Source organism: Macaca fascicularis, chromosome 3, assembly GCF_037993035.2.
Source record: "Macaca fascicularis isolate 582-1 chromosome 3, T2T-MFA8v1.1".
NCBI lineage: Eukaryota > Metazoa > Chordata > Mammalia > Primates > Cercopithecidae > Macaca > Macaca fascicularis.
The window spans coordinates 143,414,312-143,439,218 of NC_088377.1; the positions used below are offsets into that span (position 1 = coordinate 143,414,312).

Genomic DNA, 24,907 nt, shown 5'->3' on the forward strand with positions numbered 1-24,907 from the left:
AGGCATGTTTAGAAAGTGTCTTGTGTGGCCACCTTGACTGAGTTGAGAATGTTTATTCCTATCCAACATTCACTTTCAATAGCCATCTTCTCTCTTTTTTTGTAATATTGACATAATTTGAAGAGCCTATGGTGTGGAAAAATGAGACTAAATAAATCACAATTCTGGCCAATCACCTTGGCCTAAAACCATCAGGCAATTTAAATATGAGATCCCTAAGGTTCAGACAGGTTTACAGCTAAGGGCAAAAACTATTCAAGGACAAAATTGAGTATGAAAATGTGTTATATAAACACAGATGTAACATTTAATACATGTGTAATAGCTAGCAAAACGAGTTGAGGAAACTTTCAGATGAGAAAAATAGAAAATCTGAACCATCTACCAGGCAAATTTTCTCTATTGTGAACGATTTATTGACCTTTTACATAAGTATCATACAGCTCTCATTATCAGTCCCAATGTATAAAATGGTATTTGAAAAGAGAAAGAGCGGCATATTTCATAGGCCAAAGGACCATAAGATGTTAGAGTGAGCATTTCATTGCCACGAGTACAAATGTGTGGAAAATTACAGATATCAATTCTGAAGCACATCGGTGTTCAGCGAGACCCTGAAAACCTGGCATTCTCATTTGCCCCTTCTAAGCTAAATAAGAAAACGTTGCAACATCTCTGCAATGTTTTAAAAGAATCATTGCATCGATGGTTTTGCTCTGCCAGGTATACTGTTACAGGATGTCGTCTGGCACAGTCTCGCAAACTGTATCCTTGGAACTGATGGGTTTTGTTTACCAAGTTCACATAGATCCCACCGCCCACATACACAACTAGAAGTGGAGCAAAGGTGTTAAAGGCTGTTAGGGGCTCTACCGTGAACCACTTAAAAAAACATCATAGGACTGCAATTCTGTCTGCAACCATTTGTTATAGGCAAGAGCAGATCGCAGGAGTAAGTACCGACCTCTCAGCCATGATTTGCGGTGGAAGAATGGCTGAGAGAGGAATTAAGCAGGAATGGCTGAGCAGTGCAACAGACGTCAGCCAAGGTATGAGCACTAAGTAAAATGTATGGAAGGAAAAACTTCAACTCTGGGCCTTAGCCCTAACTGCTCTGAGCCAAAGATGAATTTAAGCTCCTCTTATTCCTCATCTTTACACTTGTTCTTAGCTTGCAATAACCATTTCCGGGGAGAAGCACTTTACTAATGAGACTGGTAATGTGGTGGAAATTATGAGATGCCATCTCATCTTTTATTTCACAATGTCTCTTTCTCATCATGTCCTGTCCTTTAAACAAAAGCAGCACATCTTAAGTCGGAGGGTAAAAGGAAAGAATAAATTAAAATTAATTTTGAAGTCTTTTTTTTTTTTTTTTTTGAGGCGGAGTCTCACTCTGTCGCCCAGGCTGGAGTGCAGCGGTGCAATCTCAGCTCACTGCAACCTCCGTCTCCCGGGTTCAAGCGATTTCCCTGCCTCAGCCTCCCAAGGAACTGGGATTACAGGGGCACGCCACTAAGCCCTGCTAATTTTTTTTTGTATTTTAGTAGAGACAGGGTTTCACCATGTTGGCCAGGATGGTCTCGATCTCCTGTCCTCGTGATCCACCTGCCTCAGCCTCCCAAAGTGCTGGAATTACAGGTGTGACCTGCCACACACAGCCTGAAGTCATTTCTTAAAATTATCCAGCTTTCCTTATATTCATTGGAAATCCCCCAGAATGTCTTAAAACTAAGACCAGAAATTGATGGAACTACTTATGTTTCAGGCTTACCCTTACATGGAAGCCCTGGGACAAACCACTTCCCTGACCCAAAAACAGCATGAAGTGAAAGTCCGTTTTATACAAAACTATCATTAGAAGAAAAAAATGGGAAGAAAATCTAAATTAATAGAGTTCTTTTTCGTGGGGTAGTAAGAAATACCACCCAGATCATACATTTTTATAATATTATCCAAATTGCTTCTAACTGATATTTTAGTAATCGGGTGGGGGCAGGGGGAATATTTTTAATGAACCTGAGGAGCAAAGAGGAAGAAGGTGAGAGAGTGACTCCAACTGACACATCCATTGTGACGGTCATATGTAGAGATATGCATATGTGAAAATACAGATTGTAGTCACAGGACCTGAGTACTAGGGGAGTCACTGTTTTCTCCACTGGGGCGTTCTTCCTAAGGCACTACATTCCTTCAAGCATAAGAGCAAAGCAATAAACCCAATTTAACATACCCTGCATATAGAAGATATGCCAGTGAAGACATCATAATGTCCATTTGGTTGCCATTTAATTTCAGAGTCTCCATTCCAAAATGTCACCTGGGCAAGACTTTCTCTTAAATTGATTCATTCCTCAAATCAACAAAGCTTTTGGTACAAGGCACTTACTTTGGCACCGTGAAGAATGGAAAGATTAATAAGCCACAGCTGTTATCTGATAGGCAAAGCCAAGACAATCCTATCAGCAAGTAAACCGCAGCCAACATGTGCTCAGAAGAGGGAAAAGTGCATTTTCTCTGTGAGCTTATCAAAGAGGGCTGCAAGAATATGGCGGTGTCTGAGCTGAGCCAGGTGTTAGGAGGCGGAGAGGCAGTAGGGCAATCCAGTCATAGGCAAAATCAATGCAAGCAAGAGCTGGGGCTGAGGCATGGAAAGGAGTGTGACTGGAATGTAAGGTGTCTTCCCAAGAGATGGTGGGAGGCAGACAAGGCCCACAGTGCAGGCCCAGACCATCCATAGAAGCAAGACAGAGCGGGCAATCAGAGCAGTGGGGCAACAAAGGAGTCCCTGGAGCTGGGGGCCACAAGGACAATATTGCAGCCATGGCAGTGTTGCAGGTGAGCAGAGACAAGGGCCTCTACCCGGGTGGGAGTGGAAAGCCAGGCAGAGACCCAGGAGCTGCAGTTTCCCGACTAAGGGAAACCAGAGGAGGACAAACCCTGAGGCTTGGCTCCTGAGTGACTGCTGGCAGAGGAGAGATGTGGGGGTGTAAGAAGATGGCAGGTTTAGGGCAAGGGACAAGGTCATCATTAGAAAATCCAAGAAGGCTCAGCGGCCTTCTAAAAGGCAACAGGCTACCATGCAGAATCTAGGCTGGTGCAATTACAGGCTCACCAGGAGATGATTCTGTTCATTTTCTCCTCCCCAGGCAGTTCCATGCCGACTTCCCCAGACAGCTGAGCCAGATACATATCTAGGAAAGAAGATTCCACTGACACCCGCTCCCCATTTTAATTGCCTTCAAGGGAGAATTTATTTGTGGATAATCTAAATCATCCTCCCCCAATCTCTGTGTCTTTCCTATTAAGACGATGCACAGAGAGCACAGAACCACCATCGTCATCCTATGGTTCTCTAAGAAGTGCTCATTCTGTCTAGTCAGTATCAAAACTTTTACATCCTATTGATGTGGGTTTGGACTCTATATTATATAGAGATCTATAAGCAGTTACCTAGTTATTTAGCTAGTGATACAAAATGTCCATAAACTACTTTATATTGCCAATTAATATATTTAATATTTAATGTTATAAACCAACGTGTAATATATGACTTTTAAATTATTCAGTCCATATATGTTTTCATTAGGGAAGAACATTTTATTCGCATACTTATGATACCATCTCAAGACTTAATATGGCTTAATTCTATTAATAAAAACTAATTTAAAAGTCATTATCTTTTTTAATTACAGCTTTTGATTTAGTTCTTCCCTGCTCTGCAAATATGGGTAGCTGGAGCCATCATTCAATTGGTCCATAACTAACTTTGGTTTTTTTCTTTTTTTAGAGCTATCATGAGTTGCTTGGTAGAGGAAGTTGATCAAAAGGAATGTCCTCATAGGTCGCACATGCAGCCCCATGACTTGGCCATATCTCAGCTTATCAGAGCTCTATGCAGATATTTATCCTCAAATGAATATGTTAGTGAATTCTATTCCAGGTCAAATCTTTAGCTTGCAGAAGACATGTTGAAGGTAATTAAAAACGTGTGGTCAGCAGTCTCACCTATGATGATGACCCACATTTTCACTGGGCGTGATACTGGACACATTCCTTTTTTTTTTTTTTTTTTTTTTTTGAGACACAGTCTTGCTCTGTCACCCAGGTTGGAGAGCAGTGGTGCAGTCTTGGCTCAACGCAATCTCCACCTCCCGGGCTCAAGCAATTCTGCTGCCTCGGCCTCCAGAGTAGCTGAAATTACACATACCCACCAACATGCCTGGTTGATTTTTTTTTTTTTTTTTTTTTTAGTAGAGACAGGATTTCACCACTTTGATCAGGCTGGTCTCAAACTCCTGACCTCAAGTAATCCACCCATCTTGGCCTCCCAAAGTGCTGGGATTATAGGCATAAACCACCGTGCCTGGCCCACATTCCTATTTCTGGTCTTTTTAGGCCCCAGAGAAAGTGGGATGCCTTCCCTCGGTATTAAGTTCCTAACTCTCCTGAATTTCTCAACTGTGCGTTCATCATTCAAGTTCTTCCAGGTCTGAGACGCCGGAAACCATCTAGTTCTTAACCTTGGCATTGACGGGAAGGATGCAAGGCCACTGAATGTCCAATACAGCAAGTATCACAAGGCTTATATATTAGCACTTAGTATAGCATGGCTGCTGGCAGGGAAAAGTTAAGGGAGAGAGAATGGAGATGAAATGTAACATCTCCCATCCAGAGTATGGGTTCTGTGGGATAAGGCTATAAAGCACCCTGCATGCACGCTCTTTACTAAGAGAATTGTACATAACTGTAAAGGAAACTGGAGTCAGGCTCTGATTAAGTGAATCTTCAAATCTCAGATGAAGGCAAAGAGGGCTTGTCTCACATATAAACATAACCATAAAATTGTTGACTGGAACTGAAAAGGCTCATGAAAATGCCATCATTATTCAGCTTCTTTTTCTCAAAGATGTATTTCTGAGGGACTTTTCTATATCTTTATATTACTCAGTATGTAATTCTATTAAAGTGCTTAACACATTGTATCATATTTATTTCTTCAGGTATTCTTCTCCCTTCCCTAGAATGTGAGCTCCTCAAGGTCATGAAGAGCAGTGTTTCTAAATTCATTTTCATATTCCCAATGGCTAGCACACTGCTCTACCTTAAGGATATGGATAGGTCTGCCGGGCGCGGTGGCTCACGCCTGTAATCCCAGCCCTTTGGGAGGCCGAGGCGGGCGGATCACGAGGTCAGGAGATCGAGTCCACCCTGGCTAACACAATGAAACCCTGTCTCTACCAAAAATAAAAAAAAAAATTAGCCGGGCGTAGTGGCGGGCGCCTGTAGTCCCAGCTACTCGGGAGGCTGAGGCGGGAGAATGGCGGGAACCTGGGAGGCGGAGCTTGCAGTGAGCCGAGATCGCGCCACTGCACTCCAGCCTGGGCGGGCCACAGAGCGAGACTCCGTCTCAATAAATAAATAAATAAATAAATAAATAAATAAATAAATAAAGGATATGGATAGGTCACCCAGTGTTTGATGAAATGAGTGAATGGATGAATGAATGACAAAACTAAAGAAAACAAGACCCCAACCAAAGATCATTAAATGGCTGTTGCTGTTCTATATACCTGTGTCTCTATAATTTAAGTACATCCTTAGATTTACTTTTGTTTTGGTTTTATTTTATTTATTTATTTACTTATTTTTGAGACAGAGTCTCGCTCTGTCACCAGGCTGGAGTTCAGTGGCACAATCTTGGCTCACTGCAACCTCTGCCTCCCAGGTTCAAGCAATTCTCCTGCCTCAGCCTCCCAAGTAGCTGGGACTACAGGCACGTGCCACCACGCCCGACTAATTTTTGTATTTTTAGTAAAGACGGGGTTGGCCAGGATGGTCTCTATCTCTTGACCTCGTGATCCACCCGCCTCGGCCTCCCAAAGTGCTGGGATTATAAGTGTGAGCCACTGCACCCGGCCACATCCTTAGATTTCTAAGAGAGACTTATCAAATAAAGTCTCTTGAGTCCCAAGTTTCTATTCACATTTGGCCTTTATTCCCATTTTTAGCAAAAGGTAACACTGAGATTCTATGAAAGGCCACCTTAACTTTGCCATTCATTCCATCTCTTAATGGGAGCCAATTGTGTGTGCGCACACACACACACACACGGTACATTAGCCTCACAAGGGCACTGACTTTGTCTATCTTGTTGATCATTGTATCCTGACTACCTACCAAGTCCCCAAAAATATGTGTCAGCTGAAAAAATGAATTAAAGATTTCACAGTGTTCTGTCATACTAACCAGTCTTCCATACTGCTGTGAAAAAGAAAATGAACAAAAAGCTATACTAAAACTCCGCATTGATTCAAAGTGATTTGCTAGTGTTCAGCAAAAGGAGAATCTAGAGTCTGCAGATGTGTGAATGCCATTGTGGGTGGCTCTTACACCTCTATCATTCTGTCTCTGGAATGGCAGTAACTGCAACTGACCTGTCTTCCTCATAGCTATGTCCGAGAGAGGAAAAAAAAGATCTCTTCTCTAGTCCTATACAGACATACACACATGCCCGTATTAGTTAAAGCAGCCATGTGTCTACTTAGAAATAATGCATGACAAACTTCAAAAGTGAGAGAATGCTATAAGAACTTTGGGTCCTGAAAAGGAAACATTAATGGTACTGTAAAGTTTGGAGTTGGGGGAGTCACATTATTTTAATGAATGTTTCTCATAAAATAATAGAATAACAATGCCCTCCTCATAACAGAAGTGCAAGTTATGACACAAATTATCCCAACGGTTTTTCATTTACCTTTAATCATGCTACCCTGGGAAAATAAAGGAGTAAAGAGAAGGAGCTTGAACCTGAAAGATTTCTGTTCTAGTAACTGGCCCAATCCATTGTCACTATTCTTTTTTGCATTTGTTTTAGGTGAAAGTCTGGCAAAAATCAAATTTAGTAAAACTAGTAATTATACCAAAAATACATTAGTTCTCAGTTTGTTAGTTTTTGAGGCTGAAACTTACACCTCTTAAGGTTTATAATTATTTCCCCTCAGTAAATTGTGGATTCCTGTGTTCTAGGGAAAGGCATTGCCAAAAATAAAGTGCAAAGCTGCTTAGTCTTCACTCTTTCCTAAGTAAACAACAATGTGTAAGTGAAAAGGAACCTTCATTCAGGTAGCTGGAATGAGTGGTGGATTTTTTTTCTTTCCACAGAGACTCACATTAAAGCACCCAGACTTCAGGTGAGAAGAATCAGATGTGGTCTCTAGTACTAAAGGAGCTTGAGTTAGTTTCAATCTTTCCCCATCAACACGCCACAAGCATTCAACAAAGTGCTGGTGGAGGGTCAAAGGATGCACAGGCGGACTCTGGACAGCAGCAGGCACCTTTTCAGGCTCCTCCAGAATGATCTAGCTGCCTTGGAAGAATGACTTGCCGAAAGGCCTCTCAGAGGATTAACAGCTCCAGTTAGCCCCTTCACGGTTGTCATTTATTTCAGTGCCGTCAGCAATCATTCCTGAGTTGAGCCGTAATGAATAGAGAATGATGTAAATGCGCAGGCAGACTTCAAGAGGGTTTAGACGTCTCCGTGGGAGGTGTCACGTCATGCCCATTGCCACCTGACCTGACTCAGGGCTGTCTCTAAGGCGAGGTGACCCGCCCGGGTGCGGTTCCCAGAGTCCTCCCGCGCTTCCAGAGCTGAGCCCCGCTGCTCTACGTCTACCTGAGGGATCCTCAGGATCCTCTCATTCCCAGTCGAGGGACCACCACCTGAACCCTTGTGGGGTGACGTTACCCACCCAGGGAAGGTTGAGAAAGGGGTGGAATCGGGCGCCCCCTTCCTGACCCTGCGCTGAGCCGGGCGGGGTTGGGAACGCTGCGAGAAGGGAACCCGTGGGTGGGGATGTGAGGCTGCGGCACGACCAGGGGCCGCCAGGGGGCGCCCGTCCTCCTTCCTGCTTGTGCCTCCCCTCAACCTCGCTCTGCTTGGGCAGAGGGTGGGGAAGACTAGAATTCAGCTCTCACTCCCGCCCGCCTGCAAGGTGATCCAAAGGAAGTCGCTTACCCTCCTGGCATTTTCCTTTGGAAAAGACATACAACAATAGTCCCCGCCCACAAGCCCCAGAGGGTTGCCCCAAGAGCACAAGGAGATGTCTCAGGAATGCTCTGGCAATGGCAGCCTATTTGCACGAATTATTACTAATAATGTCTTCCTTGTTCAAGTCAAACAGACGTCTGTATGAGCACAGTTGCACGTATGCTAGGAGCTGCCCTCTAAGTGACTCTAAGTGACATTAATGTGAGGATTAACCCCCAAGCTGCAGAATGAATGGTATTAGCAGGTTGCTAGGAGGTTCATCCCGCAAAACTGCAAACATCCGCCTGGGTCTGCAGACTTCAGGACTGAGCTAGAATGAAGCAAGTCTACTGCCCTGGAATAACTCCCCACATTTTTCAAGCAATTTCTGCAGTGCATTTGTTTCGAGCACCTTTGAGTTCCTCTGGCATAATCACTCTACCCTTTGTCAACACAAAATGATTGTTTAAACGACTCAATCAGATCATGCCATGGGCGACTATTTCCATTTATTATGATTTATTGCCTGTTTAGCACCAATGTGCCAGGCACATTCAACAGAACCGCCTCTAAAATGGTTTTTCTTTCTGCTCTGGAGGCCCACAGAATAAAAACAACCTGCTCAGAGTAAAGGAAAGATCATCCACACTGATGAGGGTCAGTGACTAAGGACATCTTGGAAAGAAGGTCTAATTTTCCAAATGATAAAGAACAAGACTTTTTCATTGTGATGGGTCCTCCTATTGACCTAGAGCACAAAATAAATTGATTAAAGACAGAGAATTCCAGGTTTTCTACCAGGCAGGGAAGAGATTTGTCATGGATAAACCAAAGTCACACAATCCCTCTTGAAGGCAGGAATCTGGTATCCCTAGTCTTTGGTCCCCAGAACCAGCCCCACACTGGCACCTTTAGACACTGAGTAAATGCTTAATTGATTAATTCAGCTGTGAGAGATCACATCTACAATTTAGAGAACTGAGATTTTTTTTTAACTCAGTTTTTCAAAGAAGAGCCTGTATAATTTCAATTCTTCCCTCAGCTTATTGCCAGTCAAAGAGAGGAAGGGCCAGGTACTTGGCTGCAGTGTCTGAACCAGCTGCAAATCTCAGGAATGTGTTACCTGGATAAACAGGCTCTAAGATGTTCTTTATAACAACAGCAACTAACTTACTAACTTAAAAAAAAAAAAAATCCTGTAAGTGAATATTAGACACCCATTAGAATCACTTGTGAAAACTTAAAAACACTATTACCGTATTATTCAGACACCCTCTCTGGAATCATAGCTATGGCAGTCAAGAGGTATGTCCTGGCTATGCCAGTAACGTGACGTGAGTTAGGCTCAGTGAAAACGCCCACGAACTTAACTGAGCCAACAGGCACTGTGAGGGTCTGAAAACAAAAAGTGTCCTGTGAAGCATAGGATTTCTCATTCTTCCTGCAACTATCATTCACTTCAGTGTCCTGGCTGAAGCTCTTCTTTCTTTCCTCAACTTCAGTTCACCTACAGTTTACAAAGTGAACTCACAGACTAAATGGTAACTTTAGAGCCATCTCGAACTTCAATGGGCATGTGAATCCCTGGAGAGCTTGTTAAAATGCAGATTCAGATTCAGTGGGTCTAGGTGGGGAGTCTGCATTTCTAGCAAGTTCTCAGGTGATGCGGTCCATGGAGGACACTTTGAGTAGCAAGGATATAGACACTCATACAAATTTTTTCCTGCAAATTTTACAAAGTATGTGATATCCTTAAATTTTTTGCATTTAACAATACAGTACTACAATAAAATTAGAGTTTAACATCAAGTTGGTGTTTCATATGAATACATTACAGGTGCAGGTCCTGATCTAGTTACACATATGTGAAATATATACATACGCCACATTCATCTAAAAAATTAAGGCAGCTCCACTTTCAAGAAAGGGGAATGAGTAATCTCTGATTTTATTCTTCATTCAATTAATATGTACTCAACACTTAACATGTGCCCAGCACTGTGTTAGCGGGCTGAAATTGCAACAGTGAACAAGACAGATCCCAGTCCCTTTCTACCAGAATCTATATTCTAGTAAAGGGAGACAAACTTACAAAAAAAAGAGCGAACATAAATTATAGTAAATGTTGTAAAAGAAACAAAGAAGGAACTAAAATAGGAAATAACCCCTTTGGACAAGGTGGGAAGAGAGGCCTCTCTGAGGAGGTGACGCTGATGGCCAAAGATCTAATCCTGCCACGTCTACTCCTGTGAAGAGACAAAGCACTGAGTTTTTAGACTCCAGACATGCACACAGCCCGGGAACCAGTTCCTACTGCTTCAGCAAAGGTACTGAACAGAAAGAAACGGGGACCATTCTACAGCAGCTCCACCAACATAAATCCTCTCCCCTCAGCTCTGAGATCTTTTTTCCAGCCATCCTTTGGCTCCCCCTCCCTGGAGTGCTGCACTGACACCCTCTGCAGGGGTTGCTGACACAGGAGGGTTTTTCCATGTTTGCGTCACACGTCTATAAAAATTCAAGGCTTGATAAACCACCATCTGTAAGGATAGTCAAATTGCTTCTTGTATTTCTTTCCAGCTCAATTTTACTTCTGACAAAGTGACTCCAATGAAAAACCTTATCTTGCGCTAAAATGAAATTAAGCCTGCTTGAAATCGGCTATTATATATGAACCCTAAATGCTACAGAAATTGATACCAATCAGTTTGTTTCTAGGAAGGCATCCTGGGACTGTTTGCAGAAATAAGAATTCATAGGCAGGTTTTATCAACACCAATGAGGGCTCAGATGGTTCCAAATAGTCTCATCTTTTGTCCTTTATTATCACAGCAGGAAAGATGCAGGGGTCTTTCACAACACCACGAGTAGGAAGAAAAAGTTGTCTGCATCCTCAGCTGCCTTATGGAGAAAGAAGCCTGCAGCAACCAGGAGCTTGCAGCTGGAGCTAAGGACATCATAGGCCCCCCGCCACTCCACCCCCACCCTACATTCAAAGAGAGGCCTGTGACCCCAACTGGGCTAGGCACACCCAGGGCCACTGTCTGCCCAAGGCTCATGTTAATCAGCCCCTGCTTGCCTTTAGGAGAGCTCCTTTTACCTGGATGCCTTGGGGACACTGGTTCTTGCACAGGGGGGTTATCCAGGTGGCAGACCTACCAGGTTCTCTGTTCATCCTTCTCTAGGGCTATCATAGCATCTTCTGCAGGCTACACGGGAAAGAAGCGATAGACCTACACCTCTCCTTTTCACTCCTTATGGGAGCTTTAGATAAAAGTTACCTAAAGGGGCCAAGCGTGGTGGCTCACACCTATAATCTCAGCACTTTGGGAAGCCAAAGTGGGTAGACTGCTTAAGATCAGGAGTTCCAGACCAGCCTGGGCAACATGGAGAAACCCCTTATCTACAAAAAATACAAAAATTAGCTGGGCATAGCAGACACCTGTGGTCCCAGCTATTCAGGAGGCTGAGGTGGGAGGACTGCTTGAGCCCAGGAGGTCGAGGCTGCAGTGAGCTATGATCACCCCTGTACTCCAGCCTGGGCAATAGAGCAAGACCCTGTCTCAAAAAAAAAAATAAAAAGTTACCTAAAGAGGGTAAAAGGGGACAATCTCTGGATGAGTCGCTTAACTTCATTGAACCTCTGTTTCTTCATCTGTGTAATGAAAACAGCAGCAGTATCTACTTCTTAGGTTTGTTATGAAACTTAAACGGCAGAATACATGCACAGCATTGAGTATGAACAGCACGTGCCCAGTAAATGTTGGCTGTTTTTTTTACCATTATTATTAGTATTTACAAGTGCTTACTATATGCCAAAAACCATGTTAGACGCTCATTTAATTTTTATGAAAATTTGCATAATTTTGATTTTTTAACAGCTCTTTGGGATAGATATTATATCACTCATGATTGGAGAAGTTAAGTAATTTGCACAAAGCCACACAGCTGGTCAGAAGTGAAGCTAAGATCCATATCTACACTGCCTCACTCTAGATTTCAGTTCTTTCCTATCCTGGCGTTCATCGATACTGACGTCACAAAGTCAGCTACTGAAATGGAATTCATTCAGTAGGTAATCCACCTCAGGTTGCTACTGGCAAACATTTGGATAATATGCCTTAAAAAATACACACACACACACACAAAAACATGCGTTGGCCAATACCTGATGAAAAATGCTTTGAAATGTGAGGCTTTAAAATAATATTCACCACATTGTATTCTTATTGTTTTTAAAGTAAAATTAAATTTAACACAAATTTACTGTTGGGCAAAACTTTTTGGAAAGCAATACTGACAAAGAAGCTTTAGAATACAGTCTCTGTCTTCAAGGACTAAATCATTTAATTATGAAAGAAAGACATAAAAAGGAGAGTAAACGCATGAAGAAGCAAGGGATAGGCTAAGAGTTTACTACAATAAAGTAAAAAAAAAAAAACCATTCAGACCACAATTAGATGTCAAACAAGAGGGTATATTTTAGGAAGCAGAATACAGGCTGGACTGACAAGTGGAAGCCAGTGGCCAGATGGCCTGTCAGGATGATGTTATAACATCTCATTTTAAGGCATTAAGGGCTGAGGTCAACCTCGGAAGAGTGGGAATGAACCCAAGGAACGTTCTGAAAAAATACTGAGGGAACTTAATGACTGATTTATACAGAGATTAAGGGAAAGGAAGAGGTTAAAGGAGATTTCAGAATCACCACACTGGGCAGGTCCAAACCTGCTTGTTCAGTCTGTTCCCAATCTCAACTATGGCATCACCATCCACCGTCACACAAGCTGGAGCCCTAAGGGTCACTTGGGACCCCTCGTTCACTCACTCCTACCCCCACACATCTCCTCAGTCCCGCTATTTCTCTCCTCCACTACCTTCCAGAGCTGATCCCTCCTGCTCTGCTTTGTCCTGCCCCGTCCCATCTCTCACCTGCACAGCACCCCTGCCTGCGACCATGGCTCCTCATCTCATCTCAAGGCTGCATCAGTACCCATGCCAGGGATCTAACACACACCTCTGATGCTCAGGCTTCAAACCTTCCAGTGCTACTCCAACACCTGCACAGTGGACGCCATAGTCCTGTGTATGTCCTGCAAATGCAGAAGCGCATCATGGCTTCCTCTGCAGCACACTGCACCTCACATCCTGTGTTTCAACCACGGAATCCATGTGGAGTCCCCCCAAATACCATGCAGGAGGCACAGAACTTAAACAGGTGTGTTGTGGGAAGTCAGGGACCCTGAATGGAGAGACCGGCTGAAGCCATGGCAGAAGAACATAAATTGTGAAGATTTCATGGACATTTATTAGTTCCCCAAATTAATACTTTTATAATTTCTTACACCTGTCTTTACGGCAATCTCTAAACATAAACTGTGAAGATTTCATGGACACTTATCACTTCCCCAATCAATACCCTTGTGATTTCCTATGCCTGTCTTTACCTTAATCTCTTAATCCCGTCATCTTCTTTGTAAACTGAGGAGGATATATGTCGCCTCAGGACCCTGTGATGATTGCGTTAACTGCACAAATTGTTTGTAGAGCATGTGTGTTTGAATAATATGAAATCTGGGCACCTTGAAAAACAGATAACAGCGATGTTCAGGGAACAAGGGAGGTAACCTTAAACTTACTGCCAGTGAGCCGGATGGAACAGAGCCATATTTCTCTTCTTTCAAAGGCAAATAGGAGAAATATTGCTGAATTCTTTTTCTCAGCAAGGAACATCCCTGAGAAAGAGAATGCGCCCCTGAGGGTAGGCCTATGAACGGCCCCTGTGGGGGTGGCCGCCTTTTACGGTTGAAGCCGTAGGGATGAAATAAGCCCCGGTCTCCCGTAGCGCTCCCAGGCCTATTAGGACGAGGAAATTCCCACCTAATAAATTTTGGTCAGACAGGTTGTCTGCTTTCAAACCCTGTTTCCTGATAAGATGTTATCAATGACAATGCATGCCCGAAACTTCATTAGCAATTTTAATTTTGCCCCATCCAGTGGTCCTGTGATCTCAGTCCTGTGATCTTGCCCTGCCTCCACTTGCTTTGTGATATTTTATTACCTTGAGAAGTATGTGATCTCTGTGACCCACACCCTATTCGTGCACTCCCTCCCCTTTTGAAAATTGCTAATAAAAGCTCGCTGTTTTTATGGCTCGGGGAGCATCACGGAACCTGCCGACATGTGATGTCTCCCCTGGACACCCAGCTTTAAATTTCTCTCTCTTGTGCTCTTTCCCTTTATTTCTCAAACCAGCCAAGACCCCTAGGAAATAGAAAAGAACCCATGATAGATATCAGGGGTGGGGTCAGGTGAATGAATGAGTGGATATAAGACTGCAGGAAAGTCAGCATTATGTGGCTGATTCTAGAAAATAATGAAAAGCTTAGTCTGGGTGTATAAAAGTGAGATATTTCAGCTGAGTGCAGTGGCTCATGCCTGTAATCCCAGCACTTTCGGAGGCCAAGGCAGGCAGATCACTTGAGGTCAACAGTTGAAGACCAGCCTGGCCAACATGGTGAAACCCTGTCTCTACTAAAAATACAAAAATTAGCCAGGCGTGGTGGCACACACCTGTAGTACCAGCTACTAGGGAGGCTGAGGCAGGAGAATTGCTTGAACCCAGGAGACAGAGGTTGCAGTGAGCCAAGATCATGCTACTGCACTCCAGCCTGGGTGACAGAGCAAGACTCCATCTAAAAAATTCAATAAAATAAAATAAAATAAAATGAGATATTTGGTTTTTTCCTCTTTTCAAGGTAGGCAAGAGCTGGATGTGCTTCAAAGTAGAAGAGAAGGGACCACTTGAAAGAATGGCTGATTATGAAAGAAATAGGGAATGATTCTGCTGCTTATAATAAAATTATGATCAGCTAGTCTTCACCTAATGACCGTTTCCTCAGGGAGGCCTCCCTGAACCCCTAAATGAGAGTACCTCCTTCATTAAATGCTTCTGTAGCACCTTTTGTCTTTTTTTCCCTCAACTTTCTTTTCATCACATTTGAAATCAGTTGTTCTATGTTTACCTCCTATAATAAGCTCCTTAAAGGCACATCACTTTGTCATAACAAATTAAACTTAAAACACAGCACCTGACACAAAATAGATGTTCGATATTAATTAGCCACAAGATTAGTAGAATTTCTCCACCCTAAGAGTGAGCGTGCTTCTACTCGTCAATACAAATAATACAGAAATTTGCCGATAAGAGAATCGAAAACACCACAATAAGTTGTAATTCACATGTAGTTTATATGTTGGTATTCTGGGTTGACTCATCTGTTTAGGTAAGACAGAGGGATTGAGCATCACTCTCCTGCTTAAAAAATCTCACTGGCAGCCCATTGCCTACAGGGTGAGGGTCCCACTCCTTGGTTGGCACATAGGGTTTCCCCCAACTTGCCTTCTGAGCCTCTACCTCTTCCACCACCACCCCATGCACCCCTCCCTCTTCCCACAGCAGTCCACTGAGCTCAGCCCTTGTTCATCCCACTTTCTGGGATACTCTTCCCTACTCCCTGCATCTAGTGGACTCTTATTCTCCCTTCAAACTCAAACTCACACTTTCCCTAAGGCCCATATACAGAACAATCTGTTCTCTTCCCGCTCACTCCACAGCACCCTGTACTTCCCTCTAGAAGTCTAGAAATTTGAAATAGTACCATGAGTTCCCTGAAGGCACTGTGTCTTGTTGTTCTTTACTTCTCCAGCGCCTTGCACAAGCCTGTATAAAAATTAGTAGTTTCTTTTTTCTTTTTTTTTGAGACAAGCTCTTGCAGTGGCTCACTGCACCCTTGATCTCCTGGACTCATGTGATCCTCCCACCTCAACCTCCCAAGTAGCTAGGACAACAGGCATGCACCATCACACCTGGCTAATTTTCTTTTTTGTAGCAATGGAGTCTTGCTATGTTGCCCAGACTGGTGTTTTCTAGTGAATAAATAAAACTCTGGGTCCTCCTTGACTGCTGTCTTTCCTCACACCCCATATTCAATCCATCAGCAGGTCCACTCTAGTCTATCTTCAAAAAGATATCCTGAATCCAACCCCTTCTCACTACCTCCATCATAACCACCCATATCCAAGCTACCATCACGTCTTGTTTGAGCTACCACAGTAGCCTCCAGACTGCTGTCTTGATTCCACCTGCAATCTGTTTTGCACACAGCAACTGTGTTTGACCTTTTAAATACCATTTCTCTGCTTGAAACCATCCAGTGGCTTCCATCACACTTGGAATAAAATCTAGACTCTCTCTTGAAGCCCTATATGATCTCACACTCCCTCTACCTCCCACTCCTCTTGTCATTCCTCAAATATGTCAAGCCCTCTCTCAGCAGGATCTTTGCACTGTCTGTTACATTTGCCTAGTCTGTTCTTAGCCCAAGTATCCAAGTGACTTTCTCCTCCTCTGCATTCAGATCCCTGCTTAATATCACGTTCCCTGACGAGCTTATCTAAAACGACACCCACCACTTTCTATCTCCTTTACTTACCTTATATTTCTTCATTGCACCAATCCATATCACTTTCTATTATCACCTATTTGTATATTAATCTTTGGTCTCTTCCAGTATGATAGTAAGGTCCATGGAGACAGGAATATTGCTTTCTTCACGGGCATATTTTCAGTGCATAAACCTGTACAACACAAAAAGTAGATGCTTAATAAATATTGGTTGGCTAGGCACAATGGCTTAAACATGTAGTCCCAGCACTTTGGGAGACCAAGGAAGGCAGATCATTTAAGCCCTGGAGCTCAAGACCATCCTGGGCAACATGGCGAAACCCCATCTCTACAAAAAATACAAAAGTTACCCAGGTGTGTTGGCGCACACCTGTAATCCCAGCTACTCAGGAGGCTGAGGCAGGAGGATTGCTTGAGCCCAGGAGGTCGAGACTGCAGTGAGCCGAGATTGTGCCACTGCACTGCAGCCCAGGTGACTAAATAAATAAATAATGTTTGTTGAATAAAGCAGCTAGGTATTGGGTTCTAACATAGAAAGATATAAATGAGAAGAAAGGGTTTTGAAAGATAAAGCTGGGTACAGAAAAAAATATCTAAGGAAACCCTTGCTGAAATACAATAACACAGTTGGACAGCTCCGGGTACAAGAGCTCTATTTTCACTAATTCATTCTTTTTAAACAGCCAGAATTGTTAAAAAAAAAAAAAAAAAAAAAAAAAAAGGTGGGGGGCGAGCTTTGGCTTTGTCCCCTGGGGACATGCTTTTGGGGATACAGTTGCACATCACTTATGAGGCCTTAGTCTAGAAGTGAATTAATCTTATGCCCGAGCCCTGCACATAAGTGGTTTACAGAGGAGACGAACAGGTCAGGAGGAAGATCTTGAATACCCCAGAAGGTATGGATTTAGCTGGGGCCCAAGAGTATCCTCTGAGTAATTCATTTCCACTTCTTCCATCTTTGGCAAGATGTGGCTATTATCAGTTTCCATCATCTCTCCCATGGCATAAGTACTTTTTGATTAATTATTCTCATCCCCTATTTCAGCTCTCTGCCACTTCAGACAGGGCTGTATTTCTGTGATGAAGAAGAACACGATTCTAGAAAAGCTTTGAGATTAAAGATGCCTTCTAAAGATTAAAGTAAAACCTCTTTAATTCAGATTCTTCTAACTCTACGAACTCAGAATTCACTATCCGTCTCATTGGGCTAAGGTTCATCTTGAGGCAATGGTGAGGGACACATAGGCTTGAAGTTATAAAGCAAAGTAGTGGTGGAAATATTCTTTCCAAAAGATGTAATCAACTTAAAAAGTTTCTTCACCCAGGTTTAAAAATACTTATCAGCACTATTAAGTTTTTCCATTTAAAAAATTGAGTATGCTTTACATACATTAAAATTTACCCTTTTTAGTGTAAATTCTATGAGTTTCAAAAAATACATAGTTATATCATCACTACCATAATTAAGATATAGAACAGTTTCATAACCTCCTAAAATTCTCTTATCCCCCATTGTAGTCAAGCCTCCTCCTACACCCAGCCCTGGAAACCACTAATCAGTTTTCTCTCCCTTTAGTTTTGCCTATTTGAGAATGTCATACAGATGGAATCACACAGTATGTCACTTTTTGAATCTGGCTTCTTCCACTTAGCATAACGCAGCTGAAATTCACTCATGTTGAGTGTGTAAGTCGCTTGTTCCATCTCATAGCTGAGAACTATCCCATTGTACCACAGAATGCTTATCCATTCGCCAGTTGATGGATATTTGGGTGGTTCCCAGTTTTTGGTGATTATGAATAAAGTCACCATAGAAATCTGCATACAGGTTTTTGTGCGAACATAGTTTTTATTTCACTCAGGTAGACACCTCAGAGTAAGACTCCTGAGTCAGATGTTAACTAAATGTTTAAAGATCTGCCAAACTGTTTCCTAAAGTGGCTACTCTACCATTTATTCCAAACAACATTGTGTGAGAGTCTTAATTTCTCCCTGTTCTTGCCAGTTATTTTCAGTTGTGTCATTGTTGTTTAATTATAGCCATATAGGTATGCAGCGGTATCTCATTGTAGTTTTAATTTTTATTTTTCTACTACTGATGCTGAACATAAAAGATGCTCTTTTAAGTGCTTATTTGCACATCGCATATCATCTTGGTAAATTGTCAATTCGATTATTGGATTCAGGGCAGGCGGGGTGGCTCATGCCTGTAATCCCAGTACTTTTGGAGGCCAAGGCGGGTGGATCACAAGGTCAAAAGAACAAGACCATCCTGGCCAACATGGTGAAACCCCATCTCTACTAAAAATACAAAAATTAGCCGGGTGTGGTGACGTGCACCTGTAATCCCAGCTACTCTGGAGGATGAGGCAGGAGAATCGCTTGAACCTGGGAGGCAGAGGTTGCAATGAGCTGAGACCACACCATTGCACTCCAGCCTGGTGACACAGCAAGACTCTATCTCAAAAAATAAAAATAATTGGATTCAAACTATTAATTTAAAGGCTAATGTGCATATAACATCCATATAGATTATTTCATTTGCTCTTTACAACTCTGAGAAGGAAGTAGGGCAGCTATTGTTCCATTTTACAGATGAGAAATTGAGGCTGAAAATGTTACATGACTTCCCAAGTTCACACCAAGGGGCAGAACTAGAGGTGGAAGTGAGGTCTCCCAGTCACCACTCTCTACCACAAGTTGCTGACTTGCTTTGTAAAGACAAATAGGGCAAATCTTGACTCAGCAGGACTGTGAACAGTCAGCTGAGGCTCCAAGTGACTGAGTGCCCTAGAAAAAATTATGGAAAGGTAAAGCCTGTCCTTCCCTGCTGTGTGACGGATGTTTCCAACCCCCTTACTTCAGCAAAACTTCCCTGTGCATTATCTCCCTTCTTTGGAGTCTTAACTCTCAGCTACCGATACTTAAAAACACAGTCTATTAAGCAAATCTCTGACTTCCTTGCCTTTCTACCACCAGAGTAGAGATTTCTGCACTTTAATGGGAGCTTTGAGAGACACTGCTTCTTCATGCAGTGGTTTTCAACATGCAGTGGTTTGCAGACTGTTCTGTTAGAGCCTGGAGCATCCCAAGAAATGGCCTAAAGGGCTTCTGTGGGTGGGAGTCAGGGTGGGTGGCAGCAGGCTTTGGGTCCTATTTGACTAACCAAAGCAGTTCCATTTTTATCTGTTTTACATATTGGGCTTTCATTTAAAATTGTATTTGAGAAGGAGGATGTGTTACTTTCCAAACAGGTTTGAAAACCACTGCCTCAAAGCTTGTCTTTAAATATTTGAGGGTAAGAAGGTCTCCAAGCATCATTCAAACACTTAACACATGCTTGAAATAAATGAACCAGCACATTTCTCATAGATTCTCTAATGCAGATTTTACTCATTCAAATTCATCCTCAGGCATCCCCACATTCCCAAACCAGTCCGGGATTTTTTAAAATCTTAGAAAATAGAGCTGAGTTTCCTAACCTGTGCTCACACCTCTCATGAGTTATACCAAGATATTGACTCCTCTTAGCCCTCGGAGTGTTCAGAAAGAATTTGGTATCTTCAGACCTTGATCATTCTCGTGTTTACTCCAGTGCACTGTCTAGATATCATCCTTTTTTATATGTGTCCCAATGTGGAAAAGGTTGGAAAACCTTATTAATATAAGAGTAGTGTTTTGGGTTTGCGCTCTAGAGTTACTCAGTCAGTTATCCTGATTCTCACTTACTAGCTGAGTGGTCCTGGCAAATTGCTTAATTTATGTACCTCTCAGTTTCCTGATCTTTGAAATGGGGATAATAGCAACATAGTTTTTTTGGTTGTTTTTTTTTGAGATGGAGTCTCGCTCTGCCACCCAGGCTGGAGTGCAGTGCACAATCTCAGCTCACTGCAATCTCCGCCTCCCGGGTTCAAGAGATTCTCCTTCCTCAGCCTCCCTAGTAGCTGGGATTACAGGCGTGCATGGTGTTTTGCCATCTTGGCCAGGCTGGTCTTGAACTCCTGATCTCAAGTGATCTGCCCACCTCGGCCTCCCAAAGTGCTGGGATTACAGGTGTGAGCCACTGCACCTGGCCTAAGAGCACCATAGTTCTTTGAACTGTTAGGTAATGTACATATGTGATCCACGCAGCAGAATTCCTAGTACATAGAAGGCACTCAGTAGATAGTAGCTCCATTGTTACCAGCCCCACCTATCCATAAGATTTGCCCTTTTGGTCATAGAGGGAGCTAAAATTTGCCACAGATTCATTGCTGCACCTTTGATTATGCTTTTAAAATGAATATAAATGTGAAGCTTCGATAATCAAATACCATCACCACTGTAGAAGTTATTAATGTTCATAACATGTAGTTTACATCTCTGGTAATAAAAGTGAAACAAATACATGTTTGAAGGCCATTACGATGGCTCCATACTTGGAAACAATGCTTCAGAAAGAGCAGATGCAAAGTAAAATAATTTGTTCTGCAATTTTTAAGGTACTTTTATATTTTATTACAAAAAGCAATTACCTTAGTGATGGCTGAACAGATGCAAATGAACCTTTATAGTTTGAACACAATCCTTAAAAGGTTTCTCTTTTGAATGCCAAATGACTTCACGTTGCTGTCCTTTGATCTACCTTAATCATTTTAGTATTTTCCTATAATATTCTACATTAAAAGAAAATAGATTTCAATACAACCACACCAGTATTGTCTAACCCCAGAAAACTGTAGGTTGCAATAGGAAAGAGTTTTTATAAGAAATGACACGAAATTCATGGATCTTTTTACAGAATAATTCTAGTCATTTGAGCAGTAAGTATTTATGTCTCAAAGTGACTCAGTGTCTTCAGTATCTGAGTATTTTCAATTCAATTCAGCTTCAAGGAATGTCACTGTGAAGATATTTTTTTAAGTAGATAGTAATATCCCTGACCTTAAGAAATCCAATTCTGTTGTTCTCTGATTGCAGGTCTTATTTCTTTTTTTTTGTTTTTTTTGAGATGGAATCTCACTCGGTCACCCAGGCTGGAGTGCAGTGGCATGATCTCGGCTCACTGTAAGCTCCGCCTGCCAGGTTCAAGCGATTCTCGTGCCTCAGTCTCCCGAGTAGCTGGGATTACAGGCATGCACCACCACGCCTGGCTAATTTTTGTATTTTTAGTAGAGACGGGGTTTTATCATGTTAGCCAGGCTGGTCTTGAACTCCTGACCTCAGGTGATCCACCTGCCTCGGCCTCCCAAAGTGCTGGGATTACAGGTGTGAGACACTGCATCTGTAGTATTTTCTAGTATTTTCACAGATCAATGCTCAAATCACAGCGACTGTCCCCCTGTGTCCAAGGTTCAAACACAAATGGCGTTTCAGAGTCTCCATTAGGAATAATGATGGACCTGCTTCTGACAATCAGTTTAGATGGAAGTTTCTGTTATACTGCCCCAGAAGACATGAGCCCTCATTTCTCAGTCAGACTAGCAAACAGTGAAGACATGCAGTGTCAGTGCTTCAGCTGAGTTTGTAGAACATTACCCAATTCCAGAAGCCATTCAATGCCCCTTAGCTACCAGCTGTGTGGCCTTGAACAAGTTCCTTAACCTCTGTGTCTCTGTTTCCTCATCTGTAAAATGTGTCTGTTTACATGTATTAACATTAGTTAATACATTTCAAGGCCTTCAAAGAGTGCCTGGCATCTAGTAAGTACCTCAGTCAGGGTTAGCTATTGCCATTATGAGTAGTATCAATAGCAATAATGCTTCTATTATCTTCCTGACCACTCTAATCCAAAAGGCAGTCATTAGGGGGTTCGCGCCCTGTACTGAAAGTAGGAAAGCAATGTAGAACTCTTATTCATGGCTTCAGCCTGAAGCTGGATGCCCTAAGGCCATTGGTGAGGTTATGAGACAGTTAACAAAGTCTCTTTCCCCACCCACCTCCAGCCCCACCCCTCCCCACCCCACCCCTGCTCACAATCTCTGGCTCCCTTCTAAGGGTTTTCTTGTTTATATTTTGTTACAAAAAGCAATCACCTTGGTGATGGTGGAACAGATGCAAATGAACCATTATAGTTTGGGCACAATCCTTAAAAGATTTTTCTTTCTCAACCTTTGTGTCTTCAGCACGGGATAAAATTAACTCTCCTTTGATGTGGGTTATGCTTTCCTCTTCTGTACAAATGTTTGCTGGAGATAAGAGCCATATGGGAAAACCCAGAATACAGATACTTATTTACTGCAACAAGCAGTTTATTCCTACTGGGTCAGCTCTCTGGTTTTACCATCACTTTGGTTATATATCATAAATAAGCTGTTGAAACACAATTTCTGTAGATGAGATTTTTTTTATCTCTGGCTTATGAAGTGAAGGAGCACATTTTATTTTTTAATATTGCTGGCTCCTACAAGATAATTTGAGAAACCATACATCTTTTAACTCAAAAATAATGGGGTGTGTGTGATCTGTGTGTATATATACTGATATGTACTTATGGATTAATCAATCTGTTTTCTAGGAAAGATCCAAACTGGCTAGAACTGACAATAGGAAGGGTAAGAAACTTGATCCTAACTTAGGAGAGGGGCTTGCTTCTCCCACAGTGAAATATAAGATATTTACAGTCTATCTTACCTGTGGGTTCATTGGAACATTCTCTGGCATGTTGGTTAATGACTTCCCAGGGACAGAGCTCCTTTAAGTAAAGCTATTACTGCATCATTAGAGCTCATAACAAGGGAAAGAACCACCATAAAAATTCAGAATTTGACTTTGCACCCTGGGAATCCGAGCTTCTCTTCATCCCTCTCCATCCTAAGGGGCCTCCAATTAAAGCTGGGAACTCTTCCTAGTGTATTTCTGTGGCTGACTTCCTCCTTGTTCACTCTCCCCAAACTTAGTCATTTCCCCTCCTGCTTCACATACACATTACCATTTCACCACCATCCTCCCTCTCAAAACTGATCAAAGTTCCAAACACAAACCTGTTTTTGACAGATTATACTTTAAATGAAAATCCTTTGCCCTGAAGTGTTTCCTCAAGTCAGCATTTGATTTCAAGTCTTCCATTTCTATTTGTGGAATATATGTATTCACTCATCAAATATTCATCAAGCACTTATTTTTGTGTCAAACACTATGCTAGTTATTAAGTACACTGTGATAAACAAGGCCAATGTGGTCATTGCCCTTATGAAACTTACAGCTAGCATTTGAGACTGATGTTTATCAAATAAGCAAGCAAAAGTGTAATTACACATTATAATTACTACAAGGAAATAAAATCGAGATGCTGGTGAGGAAGGTGGAGTATCTACTGTAGATTGGAGTTCTCTGGGATGATATTAAGAGTCCTGAAGGATAAAAAAGAACCCACCATGTTCTTTTTAGATAGTTGTGGGGAAGCTTTCCCCCAGCAGAGAAGTCAACAATGATGTCCCGGAATAGAAAGTGAGCTTGGAGCATTTGAAGAACTGAACGAAGACCAGTGTGGGTGGAGAATAGGCGATGAGGGGAAATGAAGCTGGTGAGGCTGGCAGGGGCCAGATCATGCAGGCTTTTGTAGGCTATGTTAAATCATTTTGGATTTTGATCTAAGAGCAGTGGGGATCCATTGAGTGTTCAAGCAAGGGAATGGCATGATCTAATTTATGTCTCAAAGAGATTGCTGTGAATGTTATGCAGATAATCACTGGAGGTGGGCAAGAGTAGAATGAAAGAAGAGTGGGTTTCTGTAGCCAATGTGAGAAATGATAGCTTGGCAGGCCAATCCCTTGAGTAGGGTAATTAGGTTAGTTGCCCTAGGGAGGGTATGTGGTTCACAGTAGACTACACTTCTCTTTTCTGTATAGCACTGAAATTCATTTTTGAAGTTTCTGTTTCTAAGGGTTTATGAAAGATGTCCACACTGTGGCCCTCTTTTAATTGTGTCTTCAGCAGTCCACAGTGGTTGCATCCTTCCAGGAAATCCCTATATTTTGAATTAGGGTGGTGAAAGTGAAGGTGAAGATAAGTTGACAGAGTCCACATATATTTGAAGATAAGACTAATAAGTCTTGCAGGTGGGTTGTATTTGTGCAATAAGGGAGAGAAAGGAATCAAAGATGACTCCAAGTGATGACTGTACCATTCACCAAGATGGGGAAGTAAGGGAGAGAGTACAGGATAGGCTGGGCGGGGGGGAAGATTTCTATTTGGACTTGTTAGATTGAAGAAGCCGATGAACTGTCCAAGTGAGTGGACATCAAGAAGGCAGACGGACATACCAGTGTACAGCTGGTAGAGCTCAACAGAAATATTTGGGAGTATTGTTGTATAAAAGCTGCATGAATAATGAAAACACCTAGGAGGGAATGCAGAGAAAGAAAACTACGTAGACCAAGCCCTAAAAAGGTCAGGTAAAATAAGAGGAACCTGCAAAGTAAATTGAGGTG

The 24,907-nt window shown here is 42.4% G+C and overlaps 1 protein-coding gene across 36 annotated transcripts in view; it reads left to right on the forward strand.

Moving 5' to 3' along the window:
* MAGI2 (membrane associated guanylate kinase, WW and PDZ domain containing 2) overlaps positions 1-24,907 on the forward strand; it is a 1,469,004-nt gene that overhangs the window by 1,436,836 nt on the left and 7,261 nt on the right. For 23 of the 36 annotated variants that reach the window (XR_006696500.2, XM_045387570.2, XM_045387576.2 and 20 more), the window contains one exon: positions 22,993-23,029. The exons of 10 other annotated variants lie outside the window; for them this stretch is intronic. Coding sequence is in view for 25 of the 26 variants with exons in the window: in XM_045387570.2 (XP_045243505.2) it covers positions 22,993-23,029 (37 nt within the window). In the remaining variant the exon portion in view is untranslated. Of the gene's footprint in view, positions 1-7,164; positions 7,194-22,992; positions 23,030-24,907 lie in introns of all 36 variants that reach the window. 3 more of the 36 variants (XM_045387581.2, XM_074035657.1, XM_074035663.1) reach the window with 1 other exon arrangement.